The sequence below is a fragment of the Scyliorhinus torazame genome, chromosome 13 (genome assembly GCF_047496885.1).
Source record: "Scyliorhinus torazame isolate Kashiwa2021f chromosome 13, sScyTor2.1, whole genome shotgun sequence".
Taxonomy (NCBI): Eukaryota; Metazoa; Chordata; class Chondrichthyes; order Carcharhiniformes; family Scyliorhinidae; genus Scyliorhinus; species Scyliorhinus torazame.
The window spans coordinates 124056279-124074393 of record NC_092719.1 but is presented as its reverse complement, the minus strand read 5'-3'; the positions used below and the strand labels follow the sequence as shown (position 1 = coordinate 124074393).

At 44.5% G+C, this 18115-nt stretch overlaps 1 protein-coding gene across 4 annotated transcripts in view; it reads right to left on the bottom strand.

Annotated features, from left to right (window-relative positions):
* Nucleotides 1–18115, bottom strand: part of LOC140388266 (metabotropic glutamate receptor 7-like) — a 1207316-nt gene that overhangs the window by 271323 nt on the left and 917878 nt on the right. For 3 of the 4 annotated variants that reach the window (XM_072472130.1, XM_072472129.1, XM_072472131.1), the window contains one exon: nucleotides 6088–7023. The exons of the other annotated variant lie outside the window; for it this stretch is intronic. In XM_072472130.1, the coding sequence (XP_072328231.1) occupies nucleotides 6088–7023 (936 nt within the window). The remainder of the gene's footprint in view (nucleotides 1–6087; nucleotides 7024–18115) is intronic. 4 annotated transcript variants of the gene reach the window in all.

The following is an 18115-nucleotide window of genomic DNA, read 5'->3' as shown; positions in this document are numbered from 1 at the left end:
AGGAACCCGTGATTATTCACTATTGGCCAGGGTTTGTGTGCTATAAAGGGGTCACACTACCACAGACAGCATCTAGTTCATCCCGTTCTTTAGAATTAAGGGGTTACGATTATGATGCAGACATTTTAAATATGGCAGAAGCAGTACTTCCTATTTAGCTTGTAAAAGTAAGCTTAAATTAGATACTTGAAAGAACACTTTGACTTGTTAAGAATAACCTGGAATAAGCAGCGATGGGGAAGTAGAGGCAAACCCCCTGTAAATAGTCAAATGCAAGTAGTTACTATAATAGGAAAGTTATGTTACGTGTGACATGAGCTTCAATGGGACTAAAAGCCTTTTTTCATTTTGACCTTTCTCACTGAATGATAATCAACACAAGTGTTACAAGGAATGCTGGAAATACACAGGTCGGTCTGCATCGGAAAGAGAACAGGAATTAACACAGAATCTTAAATTACACTGAGACAACTTTGAGCATGAAAGTGCAAATTATGACCCAAATCTGTTGATGTATGTTTGCCTATTCCAGGCACATAAAGCAGGGACCTCATCAAAATTCTGCCACTGTCCTTTGTCTGTTATGAGCCACTGACTCACACTTGCAAGCACTGTAACAAAAGGTCACCCCAACAACCCAAATTCTTCCCACTCTCAGTTTCTCAATATCCCTACCACTAAACCCACTTCTCGCTCCTGTCTGTGCGGCTGCTGGGTCAGGAAGATGGGTATGAGAAATCGTCTTTGCAGCAGTGCATCCATCACTAATGAATCTGAGATAGCATGATATATTGACCATAGAAGTGAAAGTCCAAATCAATGCATTTGCTACATAGATCTGACGCTAGGCCAAGTGAAATTAAGTGATTGATGGCAGGGTTAGTGATGTAGTGATCCTGTATTGATCATCTGGTCAAGGGTCGCAAATGTCAAAGGTCTTTGGTCATTTTACAGCTGTTACAGTTCAGTCATTGAGTTTTGTAAAAGGGGAGGGGTTGGAAGCAGAGAAGGTTTAAGTCAGTAGTTTTCAATGTCTGCGAGGGTCATCCAGATGACTCGGGAGCTGATCCACAATGTAAGTCACTGACGTCCAATGCCATGGTGGCGGCCATACGAGAGACCAGGCCTGGACGTTTTTCACCACCACTTGTGTGGTGGCGCACAATCAAACTGGCTCCCATGTGCTTGGCACGATTTGTCGTAAGTGTGAGGAAACGACAATTTTTTAAGCAAGGTTACGTTCCTGTTTCAAAGTACAACTGAGGCATCGGATTTTCAACACCTGTGGGGCTGAGAACAAAGAAGAGGGGGAAGCTGATGGGAGACTGAAGCTCACCAGCTTGGAATGAGACACACCACCGCATCAAAAGCAATATAATTGATAGTTTTTTTCTTTGCAATGGCAAACAAATTCAAGTCAGGGGAGAACCAGTAGATGGTCCACAGGGTCTTTTGCCTTACCTAAATGTTCCACAGACGAAAAGATTCAAGAACCACTGGCTTAAGTTGTCAAAAGAGCAAAAGTCTAGTTGCTGCAAATCTAATATAAAAACAGAAAATGCTGCAAATGTTCAACAGGTCAGGATGCCGCAGTGTAGAAAAAAAACAGAGTTAAGGTTTCGGGTCAATGACCTTTAGACAGAACAGATTTAAATTGTGCTGTGCTGGAAATCAGTTGCCACAACAGTGTTCTGGACTTGTTGGTGATTATGTTGAGGACATTTTGAAAAGCTGATACCTCTCTGTGGCTGACATAATTGATAGGAGTGACAGTGTTCAAGTGATGAAGAAGGGTGAGAGCATCCATTAGCAACAAGCACGTTAATGTTTCATACAAAATTCCCCTGTCTGAATTTTTTTTAAATGAATTAACTTGTTTTTTTTTAAAGAAATATTCATTCACATGATGTGAGTGCTGCTGGCAAGGCCATCACTGCTGGTACTCGGAGGTGCTGCTGAGCCGCTGCCTTCAAGGGCTGCCATTCATGTTGATACAAGCACATTGCTGTTAGGTAGAGAGCACCAGGATTTTGACCCAGCAACCATGAAGGTGTAGCGATAAATTTCCATCAGGGGGGACTGTGTTTTTGGAGCTGCACTAATCCAGGCAAGTGGAATGTATTCCAGCACGCTCCTGACTTGTGAACTATAGCTGGTGGAAAGGTTATGTGGAGTCAGTAAACTAAGCAGCTGACCTGTTCTTGCGACCACTGCATTTAAATGGCTGTGTGCAGTTTAGATTCTGGTCTAAGGTGGTGGGGAATTTGACAAATGGTAATTCTGTGGAATGTCAAAGGGAGATGTAGAAAACAGGTGTGCCTGTTTTCTCCCACAGTCTAAAGATGAGCAGGTTAGGTGGACTGGCCATGCTAAATTGCCCCTTCGTTTCCAAAGTTTAGGTGGGGTTACAGGGTGGGAGAGTGGGCCTAGGTTGGGTGCTCTTTTGGAGGGCCAGTGGGCTGAATAGCCTCTTTTTGCACTATAGGGAGTCTATGACTCTTGGAGGTGGTCATTCCTGGCACTTATGTGGTCAAATGGCTAACTATGACTTATTAGTCAAGCCCAGTTTGTTACCTTTGTTGGATTTCTCCTGCTTATTGTGCTGAGGACATACCTGGCTAATTTTTCACTTTGTAGGATAGATGCCAGTGTGGCAACTTGGCAAGAGGTGCAACTAGTTCTGGAGCACAAGTCGCTAGCTATACAGTTAGGATGGTGTCAGAGCCAATGTCCTTTGCTATGACCTGTAAGCTCAGCTGTTTCTTAAGATCAGGCTGAGTGAATTGAATTGGCTGGAGTATGGCATCTGTGGTGCTTGGAACCCCTACTGCTTTTACTCACACAGTTGTGAAAATATAGTCAGAGGCAGAGAAAAGAGGATCAATTTTCCAAAAGGCATCCAAACATTTGGTCAAAAAGCTGGGTTTTAAGGAGTGTTTAAAGGAGGGGGGGAGAGATAAAGAGAGCGAGAGGAAGATAGATAGAGAGATGGGGAGGTTTAAAAGAGGAGTTCTAGGCTTAGGGCCTAAACCACCAAAGGCATGGCTACCAATGGAGGGCCGAAAGAAATAGGGGATGCTCAAGAGGCAAAAAATTGCAGTTTTCTTGTAGGCATGAAGGAAGTTATAGAGATAAGGAGGATTTAAAGGAATTTAAAAACAAGGATAAGCATTTTAAATATTGGGGTACTTCTGGACCAGGAAGCATCGTAGCTCGATGAGCACGAGTGAAAAACGGATAGGTCATGGTTTAAATTAAGATACTGTGCTCAAATAAGTGGAAACAAATCAAAAAAAGTGTGGGAACAATAAAATGATAGGGTTTGCTCTAAAAGTTAAAGAAATACAATTGGTCCATTTGATTGAGATTCGTACACCTCAGTTCTCTATTATAGTCAGTTCTCTAATGTGCCCAAGCAGGATATCGTGAAGCCTTTTCCATCCTCAGAGAACAGCTACCTGAAGCAAACTGATAAATCCTTTCTTCATGGATGTTTTTTCAAGCTCATTTGAAACAACAGACATTTCCCCTTAGGTTTTTTTCAATGTGAATTATTTGAATCATATACTTACTGGAGCATGAAGAACATTGAACAGAAACTGTTCATTTATTTGATCAGTCCAGTCACCAGCTACACCTTGGTAAGATCCCTGAACCCCTGCTTCAGGACAAAATACCAACCAGCCTGCAAAATTCATGTCATCACACTGATAGTCTCCTGTTGGGATGAACAGTGTTATTTTTACCTGTAGCAGAGAAGCTCATTAGATAGACTACCACATCAAGTGAGCATTACCAGAACCCATCTTTTCTGAGTACAGCGAGGTCCATGGTAACCTAATCCAGAAAAAAGACCACACTTGTATTTTATACAAGGCCTTGTGTGAGAATGAAATAATGTGAACAGTTTTGGTCCCCTTATCTAAGGAAAGATAAGGCAATCCAGGGTAGTTTCACTAGATTTATCCCGGGTATGGAGGGATTTTCTTATGAGGAGAGGTTGAATTGATTGGGTCTGTGCTTATCGGTGCTTAGAAGAATTCTCAGGAGCTTGACAGTGGAGATGCTGAGAGGTTGGTTCCTCTTGTCCGAGAGTCTAGGGCCAGAGGGCATCATCTCCGAGTGAGGGATCGCCCATTTAAAACAGAGATGAGGAGGAATTTCTTCTCACAGGGGGTCGTGAATCTGTGGAATTCTTTACGCCAGAGAGCTGTAGAGGCTGGGTTATTAAGTATGTTCAAGGCTGAGATAGACAGACTTTTAGTCAGTAATAGAATCAAGGGTTTGGGAGATAAGGCGGGAAAGTGGTGTTGAGGATTATATCAGATCAGCCATGATCTCATTGAATGGCATAGCAGACTCGATAGGCCGAGTGGCCTACTTCTGCTCCTATGTTTTATGATCTAATGGGCTGCTGTTCATTTGAATAATCCCGGCAACTTCATCCATGAAATGTATTGTGCAACATTTAAAACTTGAACCTCTCTGCTCAGCACTAAAATAAGTACATTTTATTTCTGGTGCAAAAGTCCATCATCACCTGTTCAAACAGCAGGGATAATGGAGGTTAATCACAAATTTGTTCACTTAAAAAAAATACTATTGTGGACTGTCAGGCTCCCATAATGATCTTGGTTATGTTCCAAATTGCCAATAACATTTCTAATACAGTAGAAAAGACACCTCCGACATACGCAACCAAATTCCCACTTCAAATCTACAGGATGGGTTTATTTGCAATCAACAGCAGAATAAATGAGTTTGATGAGACCATCCAAGTAATAAAGTATTTCAGGGGTGCTGCAATGAGTATGTCAATGTAGCCTAGGAACATAAAGACAAGACTAGGCCATTCAGCCCTTTAAAGCCGGTGCTGCTATTTAAGTAGATCATTGCTGATCCATATCCAAACTACATTTACCCGCTTTAGGTCCAGATACCCATTGATATCCATGCCTAATAACTATCCGGCTGTCTGAAAGCTCCAAATGTTCCAGCTTCTACACCCTTTTAGGGCAAAACAAATTCCACATTGCAGCTACTTTTAACCTGAATTCCTTCCCTGGACACGATTCCTCAATTCCTCAGAGGGGGAAAGTTGGTGTTTTCTGAACACTGAGCAGGAGTACACCACTGGACTCCTCGAGCATGCTTCATCATTCAATAAAGTCATGGCTGATTCGATTGTAACCTCAACTCCATATTCCTGCCTAACCCTGATAACCTTTCACCCCCCTTGTTAATCCATGGTCTATCTAGCTCTACCTTAAAAATATTCAAAGACTCTGCTTCCACTGCCTTTTGAGGAAGAAAGACCCACTACCCTTCAGAGAAAAAGAAAATCTCCTAATCCCTGTCTTAAGTGGGCAACCCCTTATTTTTGAACAGTGACACCCAAGTTGTTGATTTTCCGACTGGAGGAAACATCCTCTCCACATTCACCCTGCCAAGACCCCTCAGGATCTCAAAGATTTCAATCAGGTTGCCTCTTACTCTTCTAAACTCCAGTGGATTCAAGCCTAGCCTGTCCAACCGTTCCTCCTCTGACAATCCACCCATTCCTGGTTTTGGTCTAGTTTTTGATTATGACATTTAACCAGAGCACTAAAGTAAATAAATGAGCGAGGTGGAGGGGGGTGGGTCTGATATCACATGACTCATTATAGTGAATGTTGTATCCCATTTCCTGGTAAGTGAGCAATTTTGAACATATTTACGGAGGAGTGGGCAAAGCAGGCCTCAAATTCCCAATTCCAAGAAGATGGAAATTTTTATAGAAGGAAATAAAACAGTAGTATTTAAATAAGAATAGTGTCCACCATTCTAGATAATCAAAGTGAGGAAACCAAAGCAGGCATGACACTGTGGATATTACAAACCATTCCTGATTTGCCCAGAATGCTCATGATTAAATTGTCCATCACAGAACAGAGCCAAACACCAGGGCTGACCAAAAACACCTTGTCAACCAATAGTAAGAGCAACTGATATTGAATAAATACAATGAAGAAATCTATTGAACAGTCAATGATCCAATCTTACATTTACAATAAGAACAAAGATTATCGGAAAGGAAAATCCACCTACCTTTTCTGCTGATTTAGCAGTGCCAAAAAATATTGGAATGAAGGCAAGCCATACTATACAGGTAGTGTACATAGTGAATCCTATAGGCTTAGCTTCATTGAAGTTCTCTGGGACGCCCCTTGTCTTGATGGCATAAACAGTACATGTCACCATTAGAAGGATGCTATATCCCAGGGAGCATATGATTTGTAAATCTGTAATGTCGCATTTAAGGACACCTCTAGCCAGCTCAGGATTTGTGGTCTTCTGCTCATCATAATCTATGATGGTGTTTGGTGGGTCAATCCCAAACCAGATGAAGACTCCGAGGAGTTGGATAGAGATGAGGCTGGATGTGATTGCCAGCTGGGAGGTTGGGCTGATGAGCCTGGGCGCTGTCACAGCCTTCTTCCCCTGCTCAAAGATGCGGAAAATCCGGTTTGTCTTAGTTAATAAAGCTGCGTAGCTGATACACATTCCGAGGCCCAGGAAGATGCGGCGGAATGAGCAAATGCCCATGTTGGGTTTGGCGATCATTAAGAAGGTGATGATGTAGCAGAGGAATATCCCAGTGAGGAGAACGTAACTGAGTTCCCGACCTGTCGCCCGTACAATTGGTGTGTCGTTGTACCGTATAAAAGTAGCCATCACAAAAATAGTGGCGATAATTCCAAGCATGGCCAGAAACACTGGGATGATAGCCCACGGTGAATGCCACTCGAGCTTCACAATTGGAATTTGGCTGCAGCCGGTCCGGTTCTCATTCGGCCTCATGTCATAGCTGCAAAGGGAACAACTGAATTCATCCCGTTGGTACTGATAGCCGTCACAGAGCTCACAATGCCAGCAGCAGGACACGCCCTTCACCATCTTCTTGCGCTCTCCAGATTTGCATGGCAAGCTGCAGACCGAGGTAGGAAGCTCTCGGCTTTCTCTCGCCCACTGCAACTCTTCTACCTGCGAAAAGGCAGAGGCAACAAGCTCAGCAGTTTGTAACATTCTTGGAATCATGCTCCCCGGATGTCTTGAATGAACTAGCCTAGCCTGCTGCCGCGGGATTAGCTGTGCTCGGGCCTAACAAATTTTGTCGGAAATAGTTGCCTGCGGCCTGCGTTTAAGATAAATTGTGTGATAAAGCATCCCTTCTCACTGCTTCCTGGAACTATCCCCTGCAAAAACAAAAGTAAAGAGTGAATGCTGCCCCAGATATATCAATCAAATGTATCAAGTTCTGCGATCCTGCATCAACATCATGCACCTTCAGCATATGTGCTCAATCCGGCCACTTCTTTTCCAGTCCTAGATCTGAAAATGCAAAGCAAGTGTGGATGCATCAGAACTATATCGTAAGGTGAAACTCTCGCAACCATCATTCAAACCTGCACATCGCTGGAGATCTGGAACTCAATGCAACCAATACTTCCAGCACTTCAATGTGCTTGCTGAGTATTTATTTGTTACAACGTTTCTGCTCCCTTTTGAGAACAGGCCCAAACAAGCTTACTTAATTTAGCGATGAGTCCCACCTACCCAACAGGACATTTCTCTTCCAGAAAGACAACTCTTGAATCTACTCTTTACTCAGATGATGCTTAGAATATGGAACTTGTGAATATAGTTCAAATGAATAGCATAGATGTGTCTAAGGGCAAGCTGGACAAGTACATGTGATGAAAGAAAAGAAAAGCAGATTGGTAATAGGGTGAGATGAACGAAGGTGGAAGGAGGCTTGGGTGGAGCACGATCACCAGAATAGATCTGTTGGCCTGAATGGTGTTCCTGTGCTGTAGAAACTCTTTGTAATTATATACATACTGCCCACTTAACTGGTAACATTTTCATCACTCTTATTATATCCTGTGGAAATATTCCACCAGACTTTCCATCTTGCTGCTAATTTCTAAACTCTGGTGGGCTTTCCCAGGGTGACAATGCCAATCAAATTCATTTGTTAAGGATCAAGAATTTTCAAAAAAACAAACTATTACCTGTACACACCTAAATATCTGGAAAAGGAGGTCTTGTAGCTCCCGGTTCGAGTCCCACTCCAGGACTTGATGATCAAGGAAGGTGCGTTCAAAACATGGCCAAAAAGGTTGAGTACCAACTTGTAAATCCTTCCAATATACATCAATGGCAGATGAGAAGACTGGGAGATATTATGAGTCAGCCATGTGATGGAAAGAAATTGGAGCCTTTATCATAGAACGTTTATAGCAGGCCACTTGGCCTATCTTCTCTGTGCCGGCTAAAAAACAAGCCACTAGGCTAATCCCACTTTCCAGTATTTAGTCGTTAGCCCTTCAGGTTACACTATTTCAATTGCAGACCCAGACACCTTTTAAATGAGTCCAGGGTTTCTGTCTCTACCTCCCTTTCAGACAGTGAGTTCGAGAAACCCCCCCGCCCCCCCCCCACTCCCCCACAATCCTCTGGGTGAAAACATCTTCCTCATCTCCCCTCTCAACTTTCTGTCATCGCTATCCATAGCAACAGGCTACAATATGCATGTAAACGTGTTGCATGCCACAGCAACTCAGTCGTTCTAAGGGCGAGTTGTCTGACGTGAATCAGATTGGTGTCCAGATACAGCAGGTGAGGATTCAGGACCTGCCTCCTTGCCCTACCCGCAGTTGAGATCATGGCAATGAGTGGCGGACCTGCCTTCGGGCAGAGAAGTGACAAAGAACAGAAAAAATAACTTGGAAGAGTTCAAAAGTTCAATTAACTCTACTTTCACCAGGTTCTTCACTTATGGCATCTCATTGTAATTTAATTAATAGAGCTAATTTACCAACACGAAGCAAAAGTTTTATATCTTGGAATATAACTTTATTCCAAGTTATTTATCATATTTTATGAATCAAGCCTTACTGCCAATTATTAATTTTACTCACTGGAGCTGTTATTTTTCTGGGAGCCCAATCATAGCAGCATATTTATTCCTCACCAGCTCCTTCTCCAAACATCAATATGCTTTATTTGCTAAATAGAATTCATGGTACTCAGCTCTTAGCCAATCACCTCATAAAGGTTGTTCCACCTCCAAAACGTGATGAGTGGGACAGGTAGAAAGAACAAAAAGTGAAAGCTTTTAAGTCAGTTTCAAAACTGGAAAATGGTTAGGAGAGATAGATTTGGCAGAATAAAAAAATGTGAATCTGAAAATAAAGAATGAGACAAGAGTAATATGGCCCCATTCATGCTGTTGCCTTGATAAGACTTATTTATACTGACCATATTTGACCAGAGAAATGGTCTACTATCGCCTAAGGAACAAAAACCCTCTTCCAAAAGGGTCCTTTGCCTGACCCCAACCAGCCATTGGCTTCTATGGTTGTAGGTCTTCCGCCTTCCCTGTAATAGAGCCCGCTGGATTCACCACTGGCCATCACTTTTATAACCCTGAGAACAAGACCTGGAGCTCGCAAAAGAATAGGACTGACCACACCTTAGGGGTTACTCAGATACCCTTCCTTAGTATTGAGCAATAAAGTTGTTTAAATTGCTTTATTACAGAGATGCGAGGTATTATTTAAAAGATTAACTTTTTGAATTCCCTCTGCCTCCCTGATGTAATGTGCCTTTAAAAGATAGCAGCTTGCTATCACTGGAAGGGAAGTGCATCATGTAATCCAGTCTCAATTTCACGTTGGCCTGTGAGCAGAACAGAGCACAGCTGATGCCTTCAAGTTTTACACCTTTGTATTTGTATTTTATGTGCCTAGTCTAAATCAATGGACCCACAACCTGTTTCTTAAACCATGATGAGTGATCTTTATATCTTTACCAAAGATATAACACTCTCTTTCCGTCATTTGAACACGTTTTCAAACTTACCTCGTTATCTGTCCTAACATCTCTATGTGGCTCAATGTCAAATTTTGTTTGATGACACTCTGTGATGCTCCTTGAGACATTTTCCTACATTAAAGGCACTGCATAAGTGCAAAATGATGTTGCAGTGCTTGAGTTAGAAACCAAATGGCCTGGGGAGACAGTCATATTATTCGACCTGTGGGCAGTCTCATGGTTTCAAGTGACAGTGAACATACCAATTTTTATTTGTACAGTACATTATATTTGCAGAAGTAGAAAGTGGTGTTCTCATTTTTGGAAGTGATGGTTGGTTTGTTCCTACAGCTAATTATAGGGTTACGATTCTCGAGAGAAAATAAGGTACTTCTGTAAAATACTTGAAATGTGTTGGGCTGGATACTGTGTTCTGGAGACTCAAGTGTTTCCATCAATGGAGTCTCGCGACTGGTCTGTGCTAGGCTATAAGTGGCACCCAGGTGTATTTCACACCCCCTTTCTATGCAAACGTATGCGTGGAGGAGAACTTGCGGGATTCCATCGGGCAACTATTTTGAGCCGGCAACCTGATACAGAGGTCTGGCAGGTGACCCCCCCCACCCCAGATAGCAAATCCTGCCCCCCCTCCATTGACAAGGAAGGCCATTCTCTTCAGCCCCACCACAGGAATAACGAGTCACCCCCCCTCCCCCCCCCCCCCACAACACTCATGCATGAAGGTGACCCAACCCTCCCCCACCAACCACTCCATCAGAACCCCCAAACAGAGATCCCCATCAGGTTCCCCAAAAGAGACACCCCATCAGATGCCCCCCAACAGAGACCCTGTCAGCCACCCCAACATTACCTCTTTTTCACAGCCAAAAGCACTTAGTTCCTTTTGATGTGGTAAGTAACTGTCAATAATAGCAAGAGTGTTCATAAACATTATGGTTAGGATCAAAGCAGGGTAATGGAGACGCATTCAAGCGTAAAGGGAAAGATAGATCATCAATCCACCAAGCAGCTGCCTCTGGAATAATAAAACTGTCAATCACTGGCTTAAGCAATGTATAGCTGTGTAAAATTGAATTGGAAACTTTGCATTTCAAAGGCTGCCAAAGGATTGAAGCCCTTTGAAGTGTACTTGGCTTTGGAGGAAGCCACTGACACACGTACCAGCTGCTGCTTTAAACACATTAGACTGAGGCAGCAGATGCTAGGGAAGCGTAAGTGAAAATGCAATGATTTTTCACTCTACTGCATGGACTGCTCTTCAGATTTCAGACAGGAGGACTAATGGGGATCTCTGACTGGGGGGTTCAGTTGGGCAAGGGGGGACAGGATTTGCATTGTGCGGGAAGGAAGGCCATTCGATGGACATTGGGGGGCACCTCCATTATGCACTGACCCCAGGGTCCACCGCAGGGTCCACCGCATCAGGGGTTAGTTTAGCACTGTGGGCTAAACAGCTGGTTTGTAATGCAGAACAAGGCAGCAGTGCGGGTTCAATTCCCGTACTGGCCTTCCCGAACAGGCGCCGGAATGTGGCTACCAGGGGCTTTTCACAGTAACTTCATTGAAGCCTACTTGTGACAATAAGGGATTATCATTATCAGTGCCATACTTGTAAATACCTGAACCAATTCATGACTGCGTGAACCCTGTCTAAGAGGGCTGGAGCATCATGGGGTGCTGGAGCATTGGACTTCCAGCCCGTTAATTGAATGCAAACGACCAGTTTACATCCCTCTGCCAGTGCGGGGCATGTAGCTCGCTGCCGCCACCAGCGGGGGACCGGAGCATCGGAATGGGATTGGCACCCGGCGTCGATCCTATTTTCCGGCTGACGTTCCATTTTCCACCCGATCTGGAAGCCCGCTACCGGCAGCGGGCAATGGAGAATCCACCCCATAATGTTTGTTGCAGCATACAAATGCTCCATATGAATCCAGAGTAAATTCAATATTTCTTTAAATCGAGTCACATCAACCTGAATTCAGACGCCCACTCCCTCAATAGAACTTAGCAAAAGAATTCCTTTCAGTGTTACTTTCAATGCAGTTGGATGAAATTCATTATTTTGACAAAGTCATTAATCATTTATTTGAAAGGAGTTGTTGCTTGCCAGAGTTTGGGCAGTCGCCCAACACTTAACACCTGCCCACAGCAAAATAAATAATTTCCATAAGCTGATTTGAACTCCTATGAACAAAACTTTCACCATGTGATGGCATGATTAGGTACTGCACTAGAGGACTAACACAAAGCCTTTTCCATGTTAGATGTGCTAAGAGTGGGCTTGCACCATGTTCTCTTGTTTGCTTCAAAAAGATGGCAAATATCACACCATGAGACCATATTAGAAACATAAAAATTAGGAGCAGGAGTAGGCCAATCAGCCCTTTGATGCCTACTCCGCCATTCAACATGGCTGATCCTCTATTTCAGCACCACACCCCAGCACTCTCCCCATACTCCTTGACACATTTAGAATCTGGAAATGTATCTATTCCTTCTCAAATATATTCAGTGATTTGGCCTTCACAGCTTCAAATTCCACAGGTACACCGCCCCCTGAGTGAAGAGGTTTCACCTCATCTCAGTCCGAAATGGCCTACCCTGCATCCTGAGACTGTGATGTCTTGTACAGGAAACTCCCCCCCACCCCCCCCCCCCCCCCCCACCCCCGCAGCCAGAGGAAACATCATCCATGCATCCAGTCTGTCCAGCCCTGTCAGAATTGTACACATTTGAATTAGATCCCCTCTCATCTTCTAGTTTCCAGTGAATACCGGCCTAGTCGACCCAATCTCTCCACATATGACAATCCTATCATCCCAGGAATCAGTCTGGTGAACCTTCACTGCACTCTCTCTATGGCATGTATATCTTTTCTCAGATAAGGAGGTCAAAGCGACACACAATATTCTAGATATGATCTCAGCAAGACCCTGCACAGTTGCAGTGAGATATCCTTATACTCAAATCCTCTTGCAATGAAAGCCAATGTACCATTTGCCTTCCTAACTGCTTACTGCACCTGCATACCTGCTTTCAGAAACTGGTGTACTAGAACATCATAATGTTCAGTTTAGTTTGTCAAATATATTTACACGGTAATTATACAACAGTTTGCATTTATATATCACCTCAAATGTAGCAAAACCCATTAGCGAAGTGCCTTGGTACAGCTAACAAAATCTGGCACTGAGTTACGTAAGGACATACTTGAACAGACCGTCAGAAACGTGGTCAAGGTGGCAAAAATCTGGAGTACTGGACTTAAACCGTTTGACAAACAACAATGAGTTTGAGTATTTGGAAATCCACTTGTCGATTTTGAATTGCATCTCTGATGGACTGTTAGATGGCCCAGACATGCAGTCCTGCCACGTTACTTGAGGTAGCAAAGCTCAACTTCCATCTTTTTTTTCTGACTCATTTAGAAATCAAAATAGATTCTATTCAAAAATCAGGCACTCGAAAGAGGAACCATTTCTAACACTCGTATAGATAAGGCATCACCCATGAACAATTAATAGAATAGATAAGAATAAAGGATGAGTCCACTTTTCAGTCTACAGGCTTGTATATATTAATATTGTAAAAGGGATTGGCTCAGACACCATGGGCGCGATTCTCCGATATTGAGGCCAAGTGTTCGCGCTGTCGTGAACGCCGTTGCGTTTCACGATGGTGTGAACAGGGCCTGGGCACGACCTATTCTGGCTCCCACAGGGGGCCAGCATGGCGCTGGAGCGGTTCACGCTGCTCCAGCCTCCTTATGCGGCGCCAAATGGGCACCGCGCCAACCCGTGCATGCGCAGTTTGGGCAGCTCAATCCTGCACATGCGTAGTTGGGCTGCGCCATCCTGCGCATGCGCGGGGAACTTCTTACGCGCGCCGGCCCCTACTCAACCTGGGGTCGGAGTTCAGGGGCCGGCCGCGCCAGGAAGTGGGCCCGGGGGGGGTGAGGGGGGGGAAGAGGCCGGTCCGCCGATCGGTGGGCCCCGATCGTGGGCCAGATCTCATCGAAGGCCCCCCCCCCCCCCCGGTGAAGGAGCCTCCACCCCCCTCCCCCCACAGGCCGCCCCCCGAGCATTCACGCAGAGTTCCCGCTGGCAGCGACCAGGGGTGAACGGCGCCGGCGGGTCTCTGTCGTGTCGGAGCGGCCGCTCGGCCCATCCGGGCCCGAGAATCCAGCAGCCCACAGCTGGGGCCGCGCCAAACGCAGCGGCGCAAATGGCGCCGATTCCCCGCACCTCGGAGAATCACGCGCCGGCGTCGGGGCGTCGTGGCGCAGTTGATTCTCCGGCCCGGCGCGCGGAGAATCGCGCCCCATGTACTTTTCTAACCTCATTAATTTGGGAATACTGGCAAAAGCACCCAAGGGAGGCTCGATGAATCCAGGGAACAATAATTGTTGGAGAGGACAGTGTGAAACAGTCTGGTAAGCTTGAGGAAATACTTGTTAGGAAGGAAGATGTGTTGGGCATTTTGAAAAACTTGAGGATAGACAAGTCCCCCGGGCCTGACGGGATATATCCAAGGATTCTATGGGAAGCAAGAGATGAAATTGCAGAGCAGTTGGCAATGATCTTTTCGTCCTCACTGTCAACAGGGGTGGTACCAGGGGATTGGAGAGTGGCGAATGTCGTGCCCCTGTTCAAAAAAGGGACTAGGGATAACCCTGGGAATTACAGGCCAGTTAGTCTTACTTCAGTGGTAGGCAAAGTAATGGAAAGGGTAGTGATGGATAGGATTTCTGAGCACCTGGAAAGACACTGCTTGATTAGGGATAGTCAGCACGGATTTGTGAGGGGTAGGTCTTGCCTTACAAGTCTTATTGAATTCTTTGAGGAGGTGACCAAGCATGTGGATGAAGGTAAAGCAGTGGATGTAGTGTACATGGATTTTAGTAAGGCATTTGATAAGGCTCCCCATGGTAGGCTTATGCAGAAAGTAAGGAGGCATGGGATAGTGGGAAATTTGGCCAGTTGGATAACGAACTGGCTAACCGATAGAAGTCAGAGAGTGGTGGTGGATGGCAAATATTCAGCCTGGAGCCCAGTTACCAGTGGCGTACCGCAGGGATCAGTTCTGGGTCCTGTGCTGTTTGTGATTTTCATTAATGACTTGGATGAGGGAGTTGAAGGGTGGGTCAGTAAATTTGCAGACGATACGAAGATTGGTGGAGTTGTGGATAGTGAGGAGGGCTGTTGTCGGCTGCAAAGAGACATAGATAGGATGCAGAGCTGGGCTGAGAAGTGGTAGATGGAGTTTAACCCTGAAAAGTGTGAGGTTGTCCATTTTGGAAGGACAAATATGAATGCGGAATACAGGGTTACCGGTAGAGTTCTTGGCAATGTGGAGGCGCAGAGAGATCTTGGGGTCTGTGTTCATACATCTTTGAAAGTTGCCACTCAAGTGGATAGAGCTGTGAAGAAGGCCTATGGTGTGCTAGCGTTCATTAACAGAGGGATTGAATTTAAGAGTCGTGAGGTGATGATGCAGCTGTACAAAACTTTGGTAAGGCCACATTTGGAGTACTGTGTACAGTTCTGGTCGCCTCATTTTAGGAAGGATGTGGAAGCTTTGGAAAAGGTGCAAAGGAGATTTACCAGGATGTTGTCTGGAATGGAGAGTACGTCTTACGAGGAAAGGTTGAGGGTGCTAGGCCTTTTCTCATTAGAATGGAGAAGGATGAGGGGCGACTTGATAGAGGTTTATAAGATGATCAGGGGAATAGATAGCGTCGACAGACAGAGACTTTTTCCCCCGAGTGGAACAAACCATTACAAGGGGACATAAATTTAAGGTGAATGGTGGAAGATATAGGGGGGATGTCAGAGGTAGGCTCTTTACCCAGAGAGTAGTGGGGGCATGGAATGCACTGCCTGTGGAAGTAGTTGAGTCGGAAACATTAGGGACCTTCAAGCAGCTATTGAATAGGTATATGGATTACGGTAGAATGATGTGTAGATTTATTTGTTCTTAAGGGCAGCACGGTAGCATTGTGGATAGCACAATTGCTTCACAGCTCCAGGGTCTCAGGTTCGATTCCGGCTTGGGTCACTGTCTGTGCGGAGTCTGCACGTCCTCCCCGTGTGTGCGTGGGTTTCCTCCGGGTGCTCCGGTTTCCTCCCACAGTCCAAAGATGTGCAGGTTAGGTGGATTGGCCGTGATAAATTGCCCTTAGTGTCCAAAATTGCCCTTAATGTTGGGTGGGGTTACTGGGTTGTGGGGATAGGGTGGAGGTGTTGACATTGGGTAGGGTGCTCTTTCAAAGAGCCGGTGCAGACTCGATGGGCCGGGTGGCCTCCTTCTGCACTGTATATTCTATGATAATCTATGATTAATCTGGGACAAAGGTTCGGCACAACATCATGGGCCGAAGGGCCTGTTCTGTGCTGTATTTTTCTATGTTCTATGTTCTCTTGGCAGACTTGTACATTGGCCTTGGAACCAGCTATTGTTAAATTAAGCCAATTCTTACATCCACATTCTTTTGTGCTGCTAAATTCATGTTAAAGTGACTTCCTACAGATATATAGTGAAGGAGAAAAGATACAACTCGTTTTTACATACCACCTGTCACAAAATACCTTCCAGCCAATTAAGTACTTTTGAAGTGTGGTCATTATTGTAATGTGGAAATCACGGCAGCCAATTTCAACGCAGCAATGTTCCACTATCTGTTTTAGCGATGTCGGTTGAGGGATAAATGTTGGCCAGGACACCAGGCTGCTCTTCTTCAAATGGTACCATGGAGAATCTTTTTACAGTCACTTAAGAGGGAAAAAGAGGCTTTGTTTTAACGTCACATCCATTCAACACTCCTTCAGAATTACATTCAAGCGTCGGTCTAGATTTTGTGCTCAATTCGCTGGAGCAGGACTTGCACTCGCAACCTGCTGACTCAGAGAGAAAGTGATAATAACACTGTGCGCTCGTGGACACATTGCTCAGAAAGGCACCATCCATTGTATAAGTGTGACTGATTTTCCTGAACTTCTCATGTATGCCATCTCATAATCTCCAATTGAATTTGGCTGGTGATCACACGATACAAAGGGGTTTTGTGGATACATATGAGCTGTCTTGTGACAGGACGTTCCAGTCCAGCTGAAAAGGATTTGTAGTTCATCTTATATCCAGGGTTCAAGCAGAGGATACAGCAATGAAAGGCTTCCTTCCAAAGATCCAGTCATATCCAATCCCTTAGTTTTCATTAAAGGAAAAGAACATTTTGAAAAAGCTCTCAGCACAGGATCATAAGTGCAAGGCCACTGGAGAAGAGTAATGATCATGGGGTTGATGGCAAGGAACCACAAACTAACTGAGTACAGAAATGATACAAAGATACTTCAGGGCAGGCGGGATCATCTTATGACTGGCACTGAAAAGCCACAGGAAGGGAAACCACTGTGAAGCCAAGAGCAAAACAAATAACTGTTTCTAATGTTCCCCTGTGCAGTCTGCCATCATACGAGGTTGGAAGTGCCAGAATTGTGTTGAAGTAGCCCTTTCAGTACCCAAGACAATTCCTCTGTGGATTAGCAGTACAGACTGTGCTCAATGTGCCCATAATTGAACCATTCCAACTGAACAATTAGAATATTAATTTGAGAAGATCAGTGTTTCTAGAGTTTTGTTTAATGCTGACCTTGTCAGCGAGTAAACAACTCTATTTTCAAGGCTGAGACGTATAAGGCTGAACGCTTTAGTTAGACTATGATGTATCTTAACTAAAGTGCTGGAGCTCGACAACATTTTACACAGAAGGTTACATGTTGAGCAGTTCTCCCAATGTAGGAGACATGTTTTTTACACCATCATTTTCTTTCATGAGCTTGAAAGCTTAAAGGTCAATGTTTTCCCCTATTTACGACACAATTAACTTTATTTACAACATTACTGTAATTGGCCTCTGAAAGTCAAAGGTGAAGGCAGGCATCAAACAGTAATTGGCATTTCACCCTATTTATCTCATTCTTGACCTTTACTTTTGACCCACAGAAGCTCATTTCAATATTGTGAAATGTACAGATGAGGGGTTGTTCTATAAATGCTGGAGTTTTTGTTTAATGCTGACCTTGTCTATGAGGAGTAATACATTCCGAGGTGGAACAGAGGTCCCAGTATGAGGACATCCAAGTCAAAAAGAATCTAGTCATCATGAACCTCGGGTAAAATGTTACTACTGCAGAATATTTCTGAATGACATGGGAATGAATTCTTGGGAATGAAG